At 44.5% G+C, this 23,532-nt stretch overlaps 1 protein-coding gene across 5 annotated transcripts in view; it reads right to left on the reverse strand.

Annotated features, from left to right (window-relative positions):
• The window catches only part of TAF2 (TATA-box binding protein associated factor 2), a 162,170-nt gene that overhangs the window by 86,069 nt on the left and 52,569 nt on the right, over positions 1–23,532 (reverse strand). For all 5 annotated transcript variants that reach the window (XM_068134798.2, XM_078767761.1, XM_078767762.1 and 2 more), the window contains exons 11-13: positions 13,146–13,281; positions 12,880–13,034; positions 11,287–11,401 (exon numbers count right to left, since the gene is read on the reverse strand). In XM_068134798.2, the coding sequence (XP_067990899.2) occupies positions 11,287–11,401; positions 12,880–13,034; positions 13,146–13,281 (406 nt within the window). The remainder of the gene's footprint in view (positions 1–11,286; positions 11,402–12,879; positions 13,035–13,145; positions 13,282–23,532) is intronic.

Genomic DNA, 23,532 nt, shown 5'->3' on the forward strand with positions numbered 1-23,532 from the left:
TGGTATCATTACCATTGGAAATATATCCTTGAACATCAGTTGTCTCCTGGGTGAAATTCATATGGATTGCGTGGCGAAAGCGCATATATAATACAGCTTGCTGGCAGAGTTCCTCTCACGGTCCGGGGGTCACCGAGACCAGGTATTCACCGAGGGGCCCACGTAACAGAATTGGGGGCTCGTCCAAATTACGATTTGCGGTTTCGCAATTGGGTCTACGTCCGGGATTTAAAATTGTATAAAATAATAAAATAATAATTTTTTTTATTAATTAAAATTTATTAATTAATTATTAATTGGTAAAAAAAATTTGGAGAAATTGGGGTAAAGTCTTGGGTGAAGGTTAACAGGTGTTAACGATAGGCACCATGGCGTTTGTGGCACAGAACTTTGGGGTAACCCCGAGTGAGGCACAGTTCCGAGCGTTGCTAAAGTCGGACCTCTTGAAATTGGCCAAACATTTTAACTTGGAGGTCCGAACTAATTTGAGGAAGGCAGAGTTGCAGGCCACGGTGATACAATCTATGGTGGGATTAGGAACATGGGACGAGTTAGCCTGGGAGTGGCTACCCGAAGAACCAGAAGACGTTGAGCTCCGGAAACTGGAGTTGCAATTACGGAGCCAGGAACGGATCAAAGAAGAAGAAAGGAAAGCAGAAAAGGAAAGAGCAGAAGAAGAAAGGAAAGCAGAAAAGGAAAGAGCAGAAGAAGAAAGGAAAGCAGAAAAGGAAAGAGCAGAAGAAGAAAGGAAAGCAGAAAAGGAAAGAGCAGAAGAGGAAAGGAAAGCAGAAGAGAGGAGAGAAGAGAAGCAAGCAGAGGAAAGGAGAGTGGAACGAGAACTCCAGGAAAGGTTAGAAGGGAGAAAAGCGGAGGAGAGGAGAGCTGCAAGGGACCTCGAAGCAGAGGAGAGAAAAGCGGAAAGGGATTTAAGGAACGTGACATGGAGCTTCAGCAAGAAATCAAATTCAAGGAGCTGGAGTTAATGAGAGAACGGGGAGAGGCACCACCCTTGCTGACGGGGTCGACACCTAACCAGAAAACCTGGGATGTGGGCAGACATGTGAGGCTGGTTCCACCGTTCAGTGAAAAAGAAGTCGCGAAATTTTTCCCACACTTTGAGAAAGTGGCTCGACAATTAAACTGGCCGGAGGAGGCCTGGACCATACTCGTGCAAAGTGTGCTGGTGGGGAAAGCTCAGGAAATTTATTCGGCGCTACCAATGGACCAATGTGCAGATTATGAGGTACTGAAGAAGCACATCCTCAAGGCCTATGAGTTGGTTCCGGAAGCTTACAGGCAAAAATTCAGGAATGCCAGGAAGAGGGAGAGTGAGACCCATGTGGAGTTTGCCAGAGTGAAAGAAAACATGTTTGATCGGTGGTGTGAGTCAAAAGGAGTCGGGAAAGACTTCGAGATATTGCGGGACTTGATCCTGGTGGAGGAATTCCAGCAGTGTGTCCACGAGGACATCAAAGTGTACCTGCAGGAAAAGAAAGTACCAAAGTTGTGGGACGCAGCCACCATGGCAGATGATTATGCCTTAACCCACCGAATAGGGGTCCACGAACCTAACTCCTCGCCTAGATCTCCGCAGGGGAGGTGGGGAACAGCAGGTGCGGAGAACGACCATACATGGCGGCGGCCTCGAGATGATTATGGGGACAACTATGATACCCCACCTGTTCGAAATCGGAGGGATGCGGGCCCAAGACAAACTTATAGTTCGGGGGGCCCGAGGCAGACCACGAGTTTTTCCTCCGGGCCTACTTGCGCTTTTTGCAAGAAACCTGGACACTTGATGTCCAGTTGTTACCGCATGAAAAGCGAAGACCCAGAGCGGAGTCCGACTACTACGACTCCAAACGCAATGGCCATTGTGAGAAATCGCCATCAAAAGGGTTACCAACCATTTATTTCAGAGGGGTTTGTGTCACGGGATGGAGCCTCGACTAACCGGAAACCGGTTAGGATATTGAGGGACACAGGGGCACATCAATCTTTAATGCTTGAAGGCATTTTGCCATGGTCCGAGGAGACGGCAACGGGGGATAGTGTTCGTTTACAGGGGATCGGGGGCGGTGTTAGTGCGCCCCTTCATGTCATCCATTTGGAGTCCGATTTGGTGTCAGGACCGGTCACCGTCGGTTTACAAGCCACGCTTCCTGTAGAGGGGGTATCTGTGGTTATCGGGAATGATTTGGCCGGGGGTCAAGTTTATGGTAACCTGAGGGTTGGTAAAGAGCCCAGCAGGGAAATTAACGCCACACCAGCTCGGGATGGCGACAAAAGTGCCAAGTTATTTGTAGGGGGACTGAACTTCAAAACAGAGGAAGAAGTTCTGACCTCTGTCTTCAACAGATATGGGCCGCTGGTGGAAGTGCGGTTGGTAAGAGACTGGGAAACGCAACAGTCAAGAGGGTTCGGCTTTGTCACGTTTGCCAGCACAAAAGACGCCAGAGAGGCAGAGAAGAATTGGAATGGCAAGGATTTGGAGGGTCGGACCATAACAGTAGGGAAGGCATTTCGTAGGCGTCGAGAGGTCTACAGGAGAGGACAACTGGGCGGTAGTTTTGGTGGTGGCCGCAATCAATATTATTATGGAGGTTCCCTGAGTTACGGCCGCTCCCGAAGGAAGGATTGGCAAAGTAGTGGCCGAGAAGGAGACCGCTATTCATGGGACTACAGGGACAAGTGGTCCCACCCTAAGTATTAGGGAAGTTCTGAGAAGTTGAAGCACTGAATGCGGCGGAGCCGCCGAGCCAAGATTCCTACACGGATTAACCGTGAACGCCGTTCCTAAAGGCGTCCAGGTAGTGAACTTTCATGCACGGACTAACCGTGAACTCCACGTTCCTCAAGGCGCCCATGTAGAGAACTTTCCTGCACGGACTAACCGTGAACTCCACGTTCCTAAAGGCATCCATGTAGTGAATACTCGGCTTGGCCTCCCGGAAAAAGTGCTATCGAGTGGCGTAACTTTGGATCTTTGATCAACCCCTTAACCTTCATTCACAAGAAACGGACGGTCAAAGTCAGAGGGTCATGAGATGGAGTTTGATTTGGCAGGGACAATGTCGTTGCTGGTGCTTAGTCCAGAGTGAGTAATCTGGAGGGGTTGTGGTGAAATTTTGGTTGCTTTATTTTTAAGTGATAACTGTGCCCGGGGGGAACTGATAATGTGGGGGGGTTGAGTTATCTGGTTTGTTTCTCCAAATTGGCCGGCAAAGAAAGTTTTCGCTGGGTTCAAACTTTCTTTCTTGAAGGGGAGGAGTGTTACATATTTATGTGAAGGTATATGGATTACCATTCAGGTCTTTGCTTATCCGTGTGTAGTATATTAAGGGTTGTTGTGATTGGAGGGTCAGGAGCCCTTCTGAACAAGTGGCCGGAAACGGAAGTGACCAAAACGGAAGGAAAAAGACACGAGGAGAAAAGGACGAGTATTATTCTTCCTCGCCCCGCTCCGACAAAAGGTGGGATCGACCTTGCGCTGCGTGGAAAAGCGGCGTTCCGAAGCCTGTCTGGCGAGAGGAATCACCGGGACGTGTACCTGCCCGGTGGAGACGTCAAGTTGATGTGGGGCCGTGCATCGACCCCGCGTCTGGCATCGTTCGCGGCACCGTCTAAACAGACGCGTGCGGGTCGCACGTTGGGGCCTAACGCGCCTTGCAAGCGGCGTGGGGTTTGGCTTGCTCTACCGTACCCGCTTCGCGTGGCCACGAGGGGCTGCAGCCACGGTGCCTGGTACGATACCTGCCCGGTGGAGAAACGTCCACCCGGGGTTCGTTCAACCGCCCGAGTGCGGAGACGCCGACCAGTATCTTGGTCAGGAGGGGCCCAGAGACATTGTGAGGAGCAGAGACCGAAAGGGGGTTGTGAGTACTCACCGGGACACACATATATAAGATGGCCATCTTACTCATAGGGAAGTGTTTGTGAATTGGGAATTGTTGATGGTTGTGTATTGTTGATTGCTCGGGGAAAATCTCCGTGGTTGTGTCATTGAAATTGTATGGTATCATTACCATTGGAAATATATCCTTGAACATCAGTTGTCTCCTGGGTGAAATTCATATGGATTGCGTGGCGAAAGCGCATATATAATACAGCTTGCTGGCGGAGTTCCTCTCACGGTCCGGGGGTCACCGAGACCAGGTATTCACCGAGGGGACCACGTAACACGGTGTATACGCTAACAGATCGCTGTCTCCATCGATCTTGCCAAGGCCGTAACACCTATCGGCTCAAAATCCTTTTAACTGTTGACTTGGTAGTTTTTACAATGAAGGAAACATTAACAATGTTGTTAAAAGTTTATTTTGTGATTGGAGTTATGTTGTTTGGAATGAAAAAAAGAGATATCGAGTTCAAGTGAATGACGACATGCCGTGATGGTTTCTACATTCCAAACGTGAACTTCGCGGATCGCCATATGCAGAATCGCCACAGACCCACGATCGATGTTTCTATACGTGAATGTACCCGTTTGTTTGCAAACGGGTATGTTTTTCATGGAAGTCCTTCACAAACCTGGTGTCCATGTCTGATGTGCGCCTGAGGGTGCTGCAGGAATGTGGAATTTATTGGTTTCATGCTTTAGCATTCGCCGTATCTGCATTGCCTGGTTGCTTATGGCCTCCCACCCGTGCGTAGCACGGGTATCTCACCAGTAATTACAATTCACATTCACAGGTGTTTACCGAGGATAAAAAAAACAATTAAATGCTTTACCACACAACAGGAAGGAGATCGGGTGGTGAGACGATGAGACTATTATATAATAAACGATTCTGTCATATGCTATGATACACCCTTGAATGCGCCAATGCATATCACAAAAAAGCCACTCGTGTAAGTAAAGTACTATTATGTGTGTGTGGGGGGGGGGGGGGGGGGGTAGGTAACGAAATACCTTAGTCGAGATAGAATTGTATAGATCAGCGTGCCCCAAATGTCACGACGAAGAAGAACTTTCATTTAACTAAGTAGGGAACTAATCAGGGATGCTGATTAGGTAGGGCTTAAGAATAATCCCCAGTGTGTAATTTCCCTTGATATTTTTCCCTTTGTTCATATAAAACTCACTCGGCCAGCCATGCAATCGGCACATAATTACAACCACCATAATCGTCGACAGCACCCGGACATTACGACCCCGCCCAGCTGAACATTCTCGATGGGCGTCAAGAATGGCCATGAGGCCACGCCCCGAAGGACGATTGGTTGGGACAATTTGACGGCGCTCGGTGATTGGAGAGGGGACCTTCGAGAACGGAGGAAGAAAAAGTGAAGCGACCACCATTTTCTCTCTCTCACTCTCTGTGCTGAGCTTCATCGTGAGCGGTCACAATTTTTCCTCTCTGTTCCGGCATTCGTAACAAGCAGACGCACATTTTCCTCTCTCTCTCTCTGGTACTGGCTGCGTGGCAAAACTCCAATTTGGAGCAAAACTCCAAAACTCCAATTATCTCTGGTACTGCAAAACAAAACTCCAAAACTCCAATCCTCGTCCGCCTTATGTGGCGGACGGTCGCAGCATTGTTGGGAAATGCACTTGCACTCTGGTGCACTTGTGGGGAAAAAACACCAAGAGCAGTTCTGGACGATCGGAGCTCGGTGCAGCTGAACGAGAAGGACCAAGGAGCTCTGGCCTGTTCGCTTCACGCCAGCGGCTGGTGGTGAACGCGACTTCGTGCCAACGCGTGTTTTCCTACACAGGGACCTGTGACGCCGCCAAACCATCGTTGAGACTGGAGCTAAATGGCTACACGGCATCCGACATTGATTTTTACTTTCATTTTTCCCTTGTTCGTGTCTTTGAGTCTGAATAGAGGATCCTCATTTAGGATTTTTTTCGTACCACACATTCCTTTTGCTTGCATTATTTTCATTAATCATTCATTAAATCATTCCCCCGGTGTGTACCCCGGTTTAGAATAGGTACACCGTATCCCTGCGTGTCGTGGGAGGCGACTAAAAGGGTTGGCGTCAGGAAGGGCATCCGGCCATAAAAACATTGCCTCAAAAAAGAGAACCATGACAATTACGACTACATATGGGCAGGGTACAGCCCGAAGTACCCCGTGGGGGACCCCACTCCCTCTCGTCAAAACTCAAGGTGGGGAACCCGATCGAAACAAGGGTGGAAATCATTCCATTTATGACGACGAAACGTCTGATGCCCGACGTGGAGATCGGTTTCTGAGATTTGGGACATGGAATGTAGGGACAATGACAGGGAGATCAGGAGAAGTGGTGGAAGTATTGGTCAGAAGAAGAGTGGACATATGTTGTGTGCAGGAGACGAGATGGAAGGGAAGTGGTGTGAGAATGGTGAAGGGTAGGCAGGGACAGAAATACAAGTTTGTGTGGTAAGGGTGCCCGGAGGGCGTGTATGGTGTTGGTGTCCTGTTTTCTGAGGAGTTTGTAGACAGTGTGGTGAGTGTGACTAGAGTGAGTGAAAGGTTGATGATGGTGAAAATGATGATTGGAAAGCTCTTGGTGAACGTCATCTCGGGATATGCTCCGCAGGTTGGTCGGAGTGATGAAGAGAAGGACAAGTTCTGGTGTGCTATAGAGAAGCTGATGGAAAACGTGAAAGATGAGGAAGTTGTTGTGGTAGGAGGAGACCTAAATGGACATGTGGGAAGGAGTATGGACGGTTTTGAGGGAGTTCATGGGGGTTACGGATATGGTGTGAGAAATGGAGAAGGTGAAAGGATTTTAGAGTTTGCTGATGGATCTGATTTGTTGATTTGTAATACTCAGTTCCAGAAAGAGGATAATAAGCTTGTTACATACACGTCAGGTGGGTCGACGACAACCGTTGACTACCTGCTGGTGCGTAGGCGAGATAAGGGGCACCTCCGGGACACAAAGGTGATCCCGGGGGAGGAGGCTGTTTCACAGCACCACTTGTTTTTTTTTTGTTTGTTTTTTTTGTATACTGAATCGACGCTCGTGAAAGAGCTAACATTTACTTCACAAACAAATCAACCAGACAAACAAAATACCCAAAAAGAGGGAGCGGAAGACAAGATGGGGAGAGAAGGGGAAGCACACAAACACAACATCCGAGAGCAGGGAGATGTGTGGAAGGGAGAGGGCCCGGGGGGAGGAGGCATGGGAAGGGGGGCGGGGGGGGGGAGGGAGAAGTATAAAACACAAGGACACCAAGGGCTTCCTGGACAGAAGTTGGTATTTCAAAAAAGTGGAATTGGGGTGAAATTAGCGGGGGTAGAAAAGATCAAGGTTTTGGATGGGGGAAGATAAGAGATGGCGGTGAACAGCTGTTTTAAAGACTTGGAGGGTGGAGTGGGATTGAAGAGAGTGAGGGAGTTTGTTCCAAAGGCGGGAGAAAAGAGGAATGAAGGAGTGAAGGTGAGCAGAGAGTCTTGATTTTGGCAGTTTAACCATAAGAGGGTTGCAGGCAGATCTTGTGCGACCTGTAGGAATATTTGCGGGACGGAGCCCAGAGAGAGCTGGGGGGGCAAGGCCAGAGAGGAGTCGGTAGAAGACGGAAAGACCACCAACCTGCCTGCGGTGAGTGAGTGAGAGGCCCTTGGAGTTAGCTTCATCGCGGGAGATTCCAATGATTCTGAATGCTTTGGTTTCAACAGCGTGAAGGCAAGCTAGGTGTGAGGCAGGAGCACCAGCCCAGAGTGGAGAGCAGTATTCCATTGAGCTGCGGATGAAAGCCTTGTATGTGGTGAGGAGCTCAGGTGTGCCAAGGAAGGACTTCGCACGACGGAGGATGCCCAGTCGGCGACTGGCTTTGGAGGCCAGATTTGAAATGTGGTTTTCCCAGGAAAGATCATGGCAGATAGTGAGACCCAAAAGCTTGAGTGACAGAACTTCTTGGAGAGGATTATTCAGAAAGTGGATGGGAGGGTTGTCCAGTCGGTCTTTTCGGAGAGACATCGTAAGAGTGTGAGATTTGTCAGGATTGAAAGACATGTTCCACTTGTTTGCCCAGTCTGTGATTTTGTCCAGGTCTGCAGAGAGTGAGGAGGCTGCAGACTGCCGATCTGAGCTGCAGACTGCCGATCTGAGGGATGAAGAATGGAGCGACAGAGAGTAGAGTCGTCAGCAAAGAGATAGAGAGGATTTTCAAGAGAGGCAGAGAGATCATTGATGAAGACCAGAAAAAGCACAGGGCCCAGAACACTGCCTTGGGGAACTCCAGCCTGAACAGGAAGAGGAGATGAGAGAAACCCATTCAGGGCCACACGTTGACTACGACTAGAGAGGAAGTCCGCCAGCCATGCGTGGAGACACGACATAAGGGTGAAAGGTGCGAGGAGAGCTCGGCGGGTGAAGTACCAACCGAGAATGAAGGTGTGGAGGTTGAAAGAGGTGACAGTGAGGGAGGCATTAACAGAGAGGCTGAGTCAGGTCGAGGATGATGTGGTTGAGCTTGAAAGTGGTTGGATGTCAATGAAAGATAGCCTGTTGGGAGCCGTTGGTGAGGTATGTGGATGGACAAAAGGACCACCGAGGCACTCGGAAACATGGTGATGGGATGATTAAGTTGGAAAGAAGATTGACGAGAAGAGGAAGAAGTTCAAGGAGTGGCAGAAGGCGAAGGGTATGGGGGCAGAAAAGGCAGAGCATGAAAGTTATAAGGCAGCCAAGAAGGCTGCAAAGAAAGAGGTAGCAAAGGCACAGGAGGCATGTAGGAAAATGTTCGGAGAGCGCTTGGATTCGGAAGAGGGTCAGAGAGCGGTATTCAGGATTGCAAAGCACATAGCGAAAGAGAGGTGTGATGTGATGGGGGTGAGTTGCTTGAAGGATGAAGTGGGACAAATCGTTGTGGACCCAGATGGAATTAAAGGAAGATGGACGAGATATATGGAAATACTGTTGAATGCAGAGAATGAATGGGATGGCAACATAGAGAGTAACCCAGTTTTAGGACCGGCAGAGAAGATAACCGAGGAGGAAATTGAGGAAGCGATAAAAGCAATGAAGAGTAGAAAAGCGGGAGGGCCGACGGGAGTTGTGGGAGATATGTTGAAGGCAGCGGGAAATTGGGGTGTGAAGAGAATGGCAGAGATCTGCAATCTGGTGGTGAAAGAAGGCCGCATTCCAGTGGATTGGGAACTGAGTACCCTCGTCCCTCTATACAAGGGGAAAGGTGACCCTCTGGACTGTGGCTCGTATCGAGCAATAAGGTTATTGGAGCATGGAATGAAGGTATTGGAAAGGGTGTTGGAGAGGAGGATAAGGAAGAAAGTGAAGATTGACGAAATGCAGTTTGGATTTATGCCAGGAAGAGGAACGACAGACACGCTTTTTATTGTGAGGCAGTTGCAGGAGAAGTACATGGAGAAGAGGAAGAAGTTGTTTCTTGGGTTTGTTGATCTGGAGAAAGCATTCGATAGGGTTCCACGTGAGGTTGTGACATGGGCATTGAGGAAGTTAGGAGTGGAGGAATGGTTGATCAGAGTAGTGATGGCAATGAACAAAAGAGCGCGCACAGCTGTAAAGACGAAGGGCGGGAACAGTGGTGAGTTTGAGGTGAAGGTGGGAGTGCATCAGGGGTCGGTACTAAGTCCACTACTATTTGTAGCTGTCATGGAGGTGCTGGCTCAGAACGTAAAGGAGGGTTTACCGTGGCAGTTGTTGTATGCAGATGATCTGGTGTTGATTGCAGAAAGTATAGATGGACTGAAGGAGAAGATGAACAAGTGGAAGGAATGTATGGAGACAAAAGGTCTGAAGGTGAATATCGGAAAAACGAAGGTGATGGCAAGTGGTAAAGGATGTGGTGAGGTGGAAAGAACTGGGAAGTGGCCGTGTGCTGTGTGCAGGAAGGGTGTCGGAGTGAATTCCATTCAATGTACAATGTGCGCTGAGTGGGTTCATCAAAAATGTAGTGGTTTGAGAGGGTCATTAACCAGTGTGGCAGCTACATTCAAGTGTAAGGTTAGCACAGAGGGAGCTGCAGATGGAGGAAATGTTGAGTTGGATCTTGGAGATGGCGTGAAGCTGGAAGGTGTGAAAACATTTTGTTACCTAGGAGACGTGCTGAATGGAGAAGGTGGATCAGACTCGAGTTGCTCGGTTGAGATATGCATGGAAGAAGTTTCGGGAACTGAGTGGCGTGCTGACGAGGAGGGGAGTGTCGTTGAAGCTGAAGGGAAAGGTGTATGCTGCATGTGTGAGAAGTGTTATGATTTATGGGAGTGAGACATGGGTAATGAACGTAGAGTAGCAACGAAGGCTGGAAAGGGTGGAAATGCGAATGGTTCGGTGGATGTGCGGAGTATCGTTGAGAGAGAGGAAGACAAATGATGAATTGCGAAAGATGATGGGAATAGAGCCTGTGATTGATGCTGTGAAGAGAAACAGGTTGAGATGGTTTGGTCATGTGTTGAGGAAGGATGAAAGTGACTGGTTGAGAAGAGTGATGGAAATGAATGTAGAAGGAAGTAGAGGACGGGGAAGACCGAGAAAGACTTGGCTAAAGATGGTCGAAGAAGAAATGCGGGCAAGGGGGTTAAACAAGGGGAGATGCAGAAAATAGGGCAAAATGGAGAACATTGTCATGGGGACCGCAAGGCTAACCCCCGCTCTAGCAGGGAAAATGGCCTTAAAATGCCTGTTGTTGTTGTTGTTGTTGTGTATTTTAGGGTTTCTGTGTGGAATCAGTTAAGATTTAGTAATTTTTTCAGCTTTTTTGTTTTGTTCCACTGCAAACCAAAAAAATACATATGTGGATACCAAAATATTTTTTTAATTTCAACAATTTTCTGGAAGAAATGGTGCATTATTTGAAAAAAGTGCAGGGGTGCCAATATTTTTGGCCACGACTGTGCCTCCGCACAACAATTTGTTTTGTAGCCCAATGATAGGCCAGATCTGGATTCGGATGTGAATCAAAATCTAATGAGTTTGTTTTTCTTGCCTACCCAGACTCATCCACCTCGTTTTGTCATAAGTCATCGTACAGAAAAAGAATGTTAAAAAGATGATGTCTTTCATCAAAGAAGAAAGCTTTTTCAGGCACTTTTATGACAAAAATATTCCTGTTATTCCAACAAACTACCAACTGGCAGGTAATATGTAAAATTCTCATAAAACTTCGAAATAACATAACCTCACAAGTTTAGTTCACATTTGATATTTGACATTTGACACAGCAGGAAGCTAAGACGCACGCTTCAAAGAAAGCTGTAAGCCGGTGATACCGAGACAGTGAAACAACAGGCCTTTGATTTTCCTATATTTCCTCTTTCGACGCTGATAACAGCAGACATATTTCCACGTATTTCTCAAACTCACCACGTATTTCTGCGTGCCTTGTGAAAAGCAGTCCTGTTTAAGTTCCAGCTCCAAGATGTTACGCTTGCGGTTGAACACAAAAGTTCCAAAGAACTTCACGACACCGCTCTGCTCGCTGTCCGGGAGTCATGGAGCAACAAATGATGGCTACACTTCGAACTGTTTTGGTGATTCATTGTGAAACAAAAGGACAAATGGCACTGTAATATCTCTGTGGAAAAAAAAAACATTTATAAATCATTCGCTACGCAAAGTATTCCATTTCAAGAGGCATTTACGACTATTCTCTGAAGTTGGTGGTCTCTGTTTTTTTTTTGTTTTTGTTTTTTAACCGCTGCTTCTCCATCATTGCTCCCTGTGCTCTCTCAGCCTCCGACTCCTCATATCTACTCCAGGATGCACGTGTTTTTCCAGGAACCCCATCCTGGTTAAGCTTCCAAAATCCACACTGACTGCACACCTCTTTTATTCCTCGTTTCTCCTGTCTATAGTACCAACCTTCCAGAGGCTCTTCTGTCTCTCTTCCCTTTCAGTGCTTCAAGCAAGCAGTGTATCACCATCTCTTGACATCGGCAATTCTGACCCATGATCTTAATCATCCCTATTGACCTTTCCTAACCCAACCATCTTTCTTCCTGGTGCTTTCTCACCTTCCCTCATTATCTTGTGGTTTCTTCCACTGTGAACTCTACCCTGCTCTTTCATGAGCCTCGCTTCTGCAAAGGAAAAGTGGTCCAAGCTGCTCCCACTTCCTCACGGGGTTGCGGGTGACAAGAATGATGAACTGGATGTACGTGTGATGAGCCGTTGCAGGTCTGTTCCCAGAAGGTGGCATCAGGTTTCTGGTGGTACAGTCCTGACTTGTTTTTGGCTTTATCCAGCTCTTCGCTCTGTTTTGACATTTTGAAATTTGTTTGCATGCAAATTTCAGCTTTCACATTCCATTCCGTCGCTGTTTCACATAACTTGGATACTAAATGCATATTCTCTTCAGCACCACAAAAAGACTGAATATTCTCTTCTGCCCAAAGCACCAGCAGCTCTTCGTTGTTGAAAAAGCGGCAGTACGGGGCCTTGATTTTGTGTGCCATTTGTCTTCATTGGTTACAGGAGCTGGAGCATGACAACAGATGGCTGGAACTGATGTACATTCATGATGAAACCAAGAAACTGCTCTCACTTACTGAAGAAATATGGAAAAACATCCCACAAGAACACTTAACTGGCCTGGTTGAAGGCAGATTTCTCTTGTGGCAGAAGAAAAAGGTGCTACCGTAAGCTGTTTCAGCAGAGGAACCGTTTACGGTGCAAATGAAACACACTGTATGACATAAAGTGCAAGCAATATTCACCCCTCTTCTTCCTCATTTTGAAGACAAAAAAAAAATTACGAGAAGGGTTAGGTATTGAAGCCTTTATAAACTCACCTGACAGTATAACCTTGTCCTTTGGGTGGAGGATTATTCTACTAATTCCTAATCTCACCATTTGACCGAATGAATGAACATCAAATCACGATGCTACTCTATTTCATTTTTCCATGAAGGCAAAAGTAAGCCGACCAATCTGCTGTCGAGCATTCCGTAAGGATACACCCATTGTCGAATCAATGGCTGGATGTCCTTTCCCGAGACAATGGATATTGACTTGAGAAAGCCTGCCGTGGAGAGCAGCATCTGGCTCCACATGTGCGATTGGTAGCGCTGTGAAGAGGCGGTGTTGGCCAATGAGAGAAGTTTGTTGAACACCTAGAGAGAGAGGGGACCATAAAGTGCAATTTTTGGTACAGCACACCTCAAGGTGACAGTTACACAGGGACAGAATGATCCTCCAGAGTTAAACCCTTCCAACCCCCTTGCCTGCAGCAGAAACTCCATGCTGATGCGGTTTTCGATGAGACGCAGTACGAGGTGGGCCTTGGCCTGGTACAGCTTGTAGTACTCACAGGGCAGTGTGTGTGGGTAGCGTGTTGAGAAGTGGAGGTGTGGTGTGGGACTGAGAAAATAATAATGGAAAACAAGGACAAATTGTCACTGACAAACATGCACGTGTGTGCACATGCACAATTGACAAAAACGGTGCCCTCATTCAGGTGGTACTTTAAAATATGTAATATCGAGTTGATGAAAGATTTCCGCTGCTTTCCACTTTTCCACCTGATCAATGAAACAATATTTATTCACAAAAAGAATGTCTCATCTAATGTGAGGACTGTTGAGTTTGTTTGTGGCCCAACATATTTGTAGACATGTTAGAATGATGAAAGTGGGAAATGTACACAAATTATAGTTGTTGTGTTCTAACTAAAGTTTGTTCACGGCATTAAAAAAAATCTGGGTCTAAGGAGGTTTACCGGAGGTCAAAGTGGATCCAGGTTTGACCCCCAAAATAGTAATTTCCTTTTTCCTCTGAAACTACAGACATTGTTTCGATGAAACTTTACCACAACCTTTATCACCCGTGATGTACCAAAGTTTGTTCATGCCATTAAAAATATCTGCCCCTTTGGGGGTCTACGGGGATCAAATTGGGTCTGGGTTTGACCCCCCCAAAATACATATTTGCTTTCTTCTCTGAAACTACACACACAATTTCGATGAAACTTCACCACAACCTTCACCACCCCTGACGTACCAAAGTTTGATCACCGCATTAAAAACATCTGCCCCTTTAGGTGTCTAAGGGGGGGGTTGCCCCCCAAAATAGGTATTTGCTTTTTTTCTCATAACCGACACACACAATTTTGATGAAACTTCACAATAACCTTCATCATCCATGATGTACCACTGTTTGTTCAAGGCATTGGAAAAATTGGGGTCTGAAGAGGTACACGGCGTGGGAGGTAGGGGGGGGGGTGGGAAATAGGTATTTTCTGTTTGTTTGTTCAAATAAAATCTTATGATTATGTTAGTATGATTCTACATGCTGCCCTGTCTTCTAGCAAGCATTGAAATTGGTTTAAAATACCTTTAGTTAGTGCAGTATAGTGTTTATTCTACCAGATGAACGCCAGGGGTATTGCCCCGATGTTTTAGAATTATTTTTACAAAATAATTAAAAATGAAAAGCTGAAATGTCGAGTCAATAAGTATACAACCCCTTTGCTATGACATTCCTAATTGAGCTCAGATGCATCCCATTCCCTTTGATCATTCTTGAGATGTCTCGACAAATTTAATGGAGTCCACCTGTGGCCAATTCAATTGATTGGACGTGATTTAGAAAGAAACACACCTTTCTGCATCAGGTCCCACAGTTAACAGTGCGTGTCAGAGCAGAAAATGTGAAAAAAGTCAAAGGGGTGTGAATACTTTCTGAAGGCACTGTACCTTTACCGAACAGGGGAGTGGGAGCGAATAAAAATTAAAAAAAAACTTGAAAATAATTAACTTATTGTACACACAAAAATAATATGCACTTTTAAGAATCTCAAGGCAATTTTAAGGGGAAGCCAATGCCAGGAATCAGGCTCGTCTGCTGTGATGAAAACTGAACATCCCAATGACCCAAGGTATGTGGTCTTTAGCAGTTCTGTTTCAAATGGTAATTTGAAATACAAAATACACAAAACTCTATCAATTGTTTGTCTATCAGAGAGTAACACTCCTCTGGAGACACGTCCCATCTCCTTCGTCACCATAACCTATCCGACCCCCGAACCCCACCCAACCCTCCAACAAGACAACCCGCCACCCCGACAGTTTCACAGAATAACACGATGCAGAATTTGAACCCACATCATGTTCCCACATCATGAGCCAGAGTTTCAGATGGGAACTCCAACAGATTAATTAAAAACAGATCACAAAGAAAATTCAGAAACCCTGGAGATAAAGTACTGTATACAACGAGACCGAAAGATAATGCACACACTGTGAAAAGCAGATGTAAATAATTATCTCGATTGACTGTCCACCTCTGCTACAATGAACAAAAAAACGTGGCGAATGCATTGCTGAAAATCTAATTCATTCACCGTATTTCCTGCATTTTCTTTTTATGCTGGCTCTAACAATAAAGTGATCATATGAGAGAGGAATTGTGAAGTATATCAGTTGAGTAGAGGGAATAAATATTCATCAACCTACACAGAAAGGCAATAAAGATGAAAAGTTATTTTCTGGGCCCTGTGGGCTCTCGCATTCTAAACCAATCTGCACTGACTTATAGTACAATAAAACATATCAATGGCAATAAAGACTACATAGCACAACTTTTTGCGATGCCGTTATCAGTACAGCCTTGCCAATCAAGCGTCGGTTTTTCCCATTCGTTTCCTCACTGGAAAGCTGTGAACTTCGGCCAACAGCGACTTCACAACCATTTTGTTTATGGATCTGACATCTACATTAAAATCTTGGGTGTAGAGTTGCTTTAGTGCACCTGAGCACCGCTCCGGCATCTCAATCCATTTGAGGCAGTGCCATAAGAGTAAAAAAACAAACAACACACAACAACATGCATTTTAAGGCCATTTTCCCTGCTAGAGCAGGGGTTAGCCTTGCGGTCCCCATGACAATCTTCTCCATTTTGCCCTATTTTCTGCATCTCCCCTCGTCAACCCCCTTGCCCGGATTTCTTCTTCCACCATCTTTAGCCAAGTCTTTCTCGGTCTTCCTCGTCCTCTACTTCCTTCTACATTCATTTCCATCACTCTTCTCAACCAGTCACTTTCATCCTTCCTCAACACATGACCAAACCATTTCAACCTGTTCCGCTTCACAGCATCAATCACAGGCTCTATTCCCATCATCTTTCGCAATTCATCATTTGTCTTCCCCTCTCTCAACGATACTCCGCACATCCACCGAACCATTCGCATTTCCACCCTTTCCAGCCTTCGTTGCTGCTCTACGTTCATTACTCATGTCTCGCTCCGATAAATCATAACTTCTCACACATGCAGCATACACCTTTCCCTTCAGCTTCAACGACACTCCCCTCCTCATCAGCATGCCACTCAGTTCCCGAAACTTCTTCCATGCACATCTCACTCTAGTAACCGTTGCCGAGTCTGATCCACCTTCTCCATTCAGCACGTCTCTGAGGTAGCAAAATGTTTTCACACCTTCCAGCTTCATGCCGTCTCCAAGATCCAACTCAACATTTCCTCCATCTGCAGCTCCCTCTATGCACACCTTAGAATTGAATGTAGCTGCCACACTGGTTAATGACCCTCTCAGATCACTACATTTTTGATGAACCCACTCAGCGCACATTGTACATTGAATGGAGTTCACTCCGACACCCTTCCTGCACACAGCACACGGCCACTTCCCAGTTCTTTCCACCTCACCACATGCTTTACCACTTGCCATCGCCTTCGTCTTTCCGATATTCACCTTCAGACCTTTTGTCTCCATACATTCCTTCCACTTGTTCATCTTTTCCTTCAGTCCATCCATACTTTTCGCAATCAACACCAGATCATCTGCATACAACAACTCCCATAAGAGTAAAAAAAGAACAAAAAAAAAAAGAACCACAAGAAAATCAAATACTATATGTAGTGAAACTGAAGAAGAAGGAGAGGGGATTCTGGGGTGTGGTGATCTAATGCGTGCTGGATAAAGTCGAGCACTCTTTATCTTTACGTGTGAGGGGAGAATTACGCGGTCTGAACACACCCTGTACTGGTATGCGCTTCATTCATCTTGGTGAGACCAGATTGATGGCTTGGTCTTTATACTATGGTTGAGTAAACTACATACTTATACTGTATATGATTCAATAGCTAATACGTTAATTTCTTGTGTGCCTAGGACTTGTGTGAATCGATTTCAATAAAGCCTCACTTCTGTGAACGAGGTCTTGGATGAATTCCATTACACTATAAAACCCCGTAATTCACGGTTCTGACATTTGCGGATTCCGTGTATTCTCGATTCATAAAATGTGACCTGCTTCTACATTTGCGGCCATATGCTTCTCGTATTCATGGTTTTTCGCAGGTGCAAAAACATCCCGCAACAGCTACGCACATAGTTCTAAAACCACCTTCGTCAGCAGCACATAAACACAAAGCAGCTCCAACCAACCATCTATCACCACCACCCGCATAACACAGTTATAAAACAATCTTCCACGAATCACACAAAACACCTCCAGCTACGCATAAACCATTTCCAACCAGCCACGCACACAAAACAGAAGAGGAAGATGCGGTACCTCAGTATTATCTTACAACGATAGACCTTGAGTTTAAATTGCATATTTTCAAACGTCCTGGCCTCATAGTCCTTGTATTAGAATTTCATTTTATTTTAAATCCAAAATAAAAGTTTATTTTAACTTACCGTACCATGAACCAGCCTCACTGATCGGCCATATCCCCAAAGTATAAATCTTGCACCAATCAACAATTTACAATCAATTTTTACAGGAAGTAAAAATGAACTTTTATTTTGGATCTAAAATAAAATAAAATTCTAATAAAAGGACTGCAATGCCAGGACGTTTGAAATTATACAATTTAAACTCCATATCTATCTTTGCAAGATAATGTGGAGTGTCGTATCTTCCTTCAGACTTGGACGCCAAGCAGTTAAAACGGCGAATATTTCCGGGATCAAGGTGTGCTTTGAAGACCACACAAGATCGAAGCAAAATAAAGGGTTCATTTTCGATAATATCACATGACAGTCACGGCAAGAGTGTGCTAACACTTTGAAATGGTTTATACTTACAGGATTTTTAATTTAAAGCATTTTGTTTTCAGGTTGATCGTATGGCTGTCCTCCGTCCGTCCGTCCGTCCTTCCTTCCGTCCGTCCTTCTGTCCGTCCGTCCGTCCTTCCGTCCGTCCTTCCGTCCGTCCTTCCGTCCGTCCGTCCGTCCTTCCGTCCGTCCGTCCGTCCGTCCGTCCGTCCTTCCGTCCGTCCGTCCTTCCGTCCGTCCGTGACAGGTTTTCGTGACTGCGATAAACAAGTGATGGGCTTCTGAACAAATTTGGTATACGTATACTCGTATGTGATGCAAAGATGAACTGATTGGATTGGGGCATCAAGATGTCAAAGGTCAGAGGTCATGTCAGGTAAAAATGTGATAACTTGAGAACAGCTGAAGGGATTTCAATCAAACTTGGTACAATTATGTACAACTAGGGCATGCCCGTACTATATATATATCTAAAATTATATCCCCCCCCCTCTATTTACATGAAATGGTTTGGTCCAAAGCGAACGGCTTGCGAGTACGGTGACAATCCCCCCCCCCCCCCCCTCTATTTACATGAAATGGTTTGGTCCAAAGCGAACGGCTTGCGGAGTTTGGTAAAGAAATCGCCATAGCGTGCACAAACGCGCAGGAAAGCGAAAGAATCGCAAATTAGTTTTAATTAGTTTTAAAACATAGTTTAACGCCAACATAGTTTGCCAACGTGAAATAAATGAATACGCTCTAAAATGTGCCGTCCGAGGCAGAGTCTGTTCGCCACGTTCGGCACACGTGATAGCTCGCTGCTCTCTGATTGGTTGAATCGTTTTTTGGACATAGCTCGCTAACTACTTGTCCGATTAATATGAAACCTTGAAAAGGCACATCCTCGGGTCCCCAGCAATATACCTGGCAAGTTTCAAGTATATCGGACCCGTGGTTGTCGAGAAACAGCGGTCACAGACAGACACACAGAGATTACTGGCATTATAGATAGACTAGGACGTGCCCGTACGTGGGTGCCCGTTCGGAAAAACATTCCAAACCGCGTGGCAGTAACGACCACAGAACCCCCCCCCCCCCTCTATTTACATGAAATGGTTTGGTCCATTCGCAAAGCCAAAGCGAACGGCGAACGGCTAAATCGCCATAGCTCGGTAACTACTTCTCCGATTAATATGAAACCTTGAAAAGGCACATCCTCAGGTCCCCAGCAATATACCTGGCAAGTTTCAAGTATATCGGACCCGTGGTTGTCGAGAAACAGCGGTCACAGACAAACACACACACACACACACACACACACACACACACACACACACACACACACACACACACACACACACACACACACACACACACACACACACAGAGATTACTGGAATTATAGATAGATGATGTAAACATGAACTGATTAGATATTGGGGTCAAGAGGTCAAAGGGCAGAGGTCATGTGAAGTAAAAATTACATTGCGCAACAACTTGTGAACCACAAACGTTTGCACCTAGCTTTTGTTGCGACATCGACAGATATGCCTCCACCCACATTATTGCATCATTTATACACATACTTGTACCAAGTTTGATTTAAATTCCTTCAACCGTTTTCAAAGTATCACATTTTTGCTTGACATTACCTCTGGCCTTTGATGACAAAATCTAATCAGTTCATGGTTGCGTCATAATATATACTTATGTCAAGTTTGGGCAAAATTATATTACTGGTACATAAGTTAGCGCAGTAAAAAAAAAATTTTAATCGAGCAGGACCTCTGCCGTTTCACCTCTTGACCCCATAACATCATTCATTTATTTTTACATCATTATACATACTTGTACCAAGTTTGACTTAGTTCCCTTCAGCTGTTCTTTTCTTAAGTTACAGCAGTAACGAAAACCTACTACAGACTCTGACCTTTGACCTCTAGATGCTGGCATCTAATCAGTTCATCTTTGTATCATAACATAGGCTGTACTTACAGCAAGTTTGGTCAAAATCCCATCACTGGTTCACAAATTAGCTCGGTAGCAGAATTTTTACCCTACGGGACCTCTGAGGTTTGACCCCATAATCTAATCCATTCATCTTTGCATCATTATACATAAGTGTACCAAGTTTGACTTAGATTCCTTCAGCTCTTCTTAAGTTGTCGCGGTAATGAAAACCTATCACGGATGAATGAACGGACAACCCAAAAACATAATGACTCTGGCGACTTTGGCAGCAGAGGCATAAAAAATTTGTTCAGTTGTCCTTCACAATAGCTCGGTGAGTTTAAGTGTGGGGACTCGGTGGCCTCGATAAGGCCGAATTCCCTCGTGAACAATTTGCGTACTTTTTAACATCAAATATTTGCTCATGTGGTGGATGGTTCATATGTGAACAATTTACAACTTTCCACGACACATTTTTTCAATTTGTTTTGACAGCTCTGATAAGTTCCCCATAATCACCACCTCTTATTACAACCTCATTAGGCTTCCAGAGAGGTTCCAACTGTAAGCCTATTGTTCTGTAAAGATTATTATTATTCTCACATATGTTGTGGAGACGATTCCGAGAAAACCGTTATAGCTAGCTCGACAAAACTTTAACTCATCATAGATACCAATGTAACTTAGTGCATCTTGAATTTTGTTTTTGCAATTTGGACTTACATTGGCTGCCATTGCCGATGACATCATTAACATAAACGTCATCTTCTCCAGAACCGATGAACGGATCAACGCAAAATTTAACAAATATGATCGCCTAGCCATGGTGATAAAGGTTTGCAAAAAGAAACATCGGTCACATGGTTTGGCGGCCATATTGGATTCAAAAATAAATAAATAAAACCCACCTCTCCGAAACCGCTTATCAGATCGATACAAAACTTGAAACACATGTTTACATACCGAAGGGGAAAAAATATTTCCAAACTATGATGTCATCAGTCATGTGGTTTGGCTGTCATCTTGAATTTATGCATAAAAATTAAATAACCTTTTCCAGAGGACCGCTTAACTGATCAATGCAAAATGCCACACGTATGATCAACTACTTGTGTGGGAAAAATATTTGTAAACTATGAGGTCATCAGTCACGTGATATGGCAGCCATATTGGATTTAAGAAAAACATTTAAACATCTTTTTTTTTGTCTAGAACTGCTGAACAGATCAACACGAAATTTCATATGTATGATCAACTCCCCATAAGGAAAAATGTTTCTGAACTATGACATCAGACGCATGATATGGCAGCCATCTTGGATTTAAGGAAAAAATATTTTGAATAACCATATCTCCAGAACTACTCAACGGATCAATGCGAAACTTCTTCCGCATGATTGACAACAAATGACGAATTTGTTTTGCAAACTATGACATGTCACATGGTGTGGTAGCCATCTTGGATTTAAGGGAAAAAAAATTGAAAATCTATATCTCCAGATCCGCTGAACCGATTCAAAGCAAATTTTACAAATATGATCGACTACCCATGAGGGTTTATTGAAGGAAAATTGAAAATGAGGGTAATTTATTGAAAATGATGACATAATCAGTCATGTGGAATGGTGCCCATTTTGCCTGGAAGCCTATCATAACTGCTCCAAATTCTAGTTTTTCCTTATTCTATCATTCATTCTTCCTTCCCTCCCTCCCAGGTGATGGAAGCTGACAGCGTGTGATCATTTTACAGCCATATGGGTGTATCAAGACACACACGTTAACTAAGCGCACACACAAGTACACTGGAAGCTACAATCACAAATGCAATTCATGAAGTTGGTCATCAACAACAGGAGAATGTTTTCCACAAGTTGGAATATCTGATTGAACAGCATATTACGAAAAATGGTGGTTATGTTGAAGCCTAAATATTTGAATAGTATTTTATAAAAACTCGATGAATGATGCTTTCATGAACCATGTATAATTTGTTACTATCAGGTGTACATCAAAAGTAATAAAAGTTTTTAAAGCTGCTCAAGGACTTTATGGACACCCCGTAAAAAAAAAATTCCCTAACAAATAAACATACAGTTTGTATATATATATATATATATATATATATACTAGCTTGGCTCGGCTCGCTACGCTCGCCTCACCAAGCGTCGTTACTGAGCAACGGGCTTATTTTAGCTGAGAATAATGACTGCACCTGAGTTGCTGTGTTGTCATGATTTTCACCAATCATAATACAAACAATTATTTTGCACAAATGTATTTGTTGTGTTTGTGATGTTACATTTTTATAGGCAATTTAGGTTGAAGATTTAGGTTGAATGTTTTTTTTTTTCAAGAAAGAACCCCTCAGCACATACGCAGGGGAGGGGTAGGTGCAGACTGGAAGTTTGGGACGATTACACCTCACCACCACGTAATTCAAAACACCTCACCACCACGAAATTCAAAACACCTCACCACCACGAAATTCAAAACACCTCACCACCAAGTAATTTAAAACACCTCACAGCCATAAAACACGTAATAAAAACACCTCACAGCCACTAAATTAAAAACACCTCACCACCATGTCATTTAACAACACCTCACCACCACGTAATTATAAATACCTCACCACCACGTAATTCAAAACACCTCACCGCCACGTAATTCAAAACACCTCATCACCACGTAATTAAAACATCTCACCACCACGTAATTATAAATACCTCACCACCACGTAATTCAAAATACCTCACCACCACGTAATTCAAAACACCTCATCACCACGTAATTAAAACATCTCACCACCACGTAATTATAAATACCTCACCACCACGTAATTCAAAATACCTCACCACCACGTAATTCAAAACACCTCACCACCATGTGATTTAAAAACACCTCAACACCACATAATTCAAAATACCTCACCACCACGTAATTCAAAACACCTCACCACCATGTGATTTAAAAACACCTCACCACCACGTAATTATAAATACCTCACCACCACGTAATTCAAAACACCTCACCACCATGTGATTTAAAAACACCTCACCACCATGTGATTTAAAAACACCTCACCACCATGTGATTTAAAAACACCTCACCACCACGTCATTTAAAAACACCTCACCACCACATAATTCAAAATACCTCACCACCACGTAATTCAAAACACCTCACCACCATGTGATTTAAAAACACCTCACCACCACATAATTCAAAATACCTCACCACCATGTGATTTAAAAACACCTCACCACCACGTAATTATAAATACCTCACCACCACGTAATTCAAAACACCTCACCACCATGTGATTTAAAAACACCTCACCACCATGTGATTTAAAAACACCTCACCACCATGTGATTTAAAAACACCTCACCACCACATAATTCAAAACACCTCACCACCATGTGATTCAAAACCACCACAACGTTATTAAAAACACTTCACAACGACGGAAACAAAGGTTTGAGGGAGTTGTTAAGTGACAACACAGACACTGCCCAGATGTGTAGATATATAGATAAATGACTGTACCCGAGTTGCCGTTTTGTCATGGTTTAAACCAATCATAATTCAAACAATTATTTTGCACAAATGTAGTTGTAATATACGTGATATCACATTTCATAAACAATCGAAGTTGC

Source organism: Myxine glutinosa, chromosome 13 (genome assembly GCF_964187855.1).
Source record: "Myxine glutinosa chromosome 13, kmMyxGlut1.1, whole genome shotgun sequence".
Lineage (NCBI taxonomy): Eukaryota > Metazoa > Chordata > Myxini > Myxiniformes > Myxinidae > Myxine > Myxine glutinosa.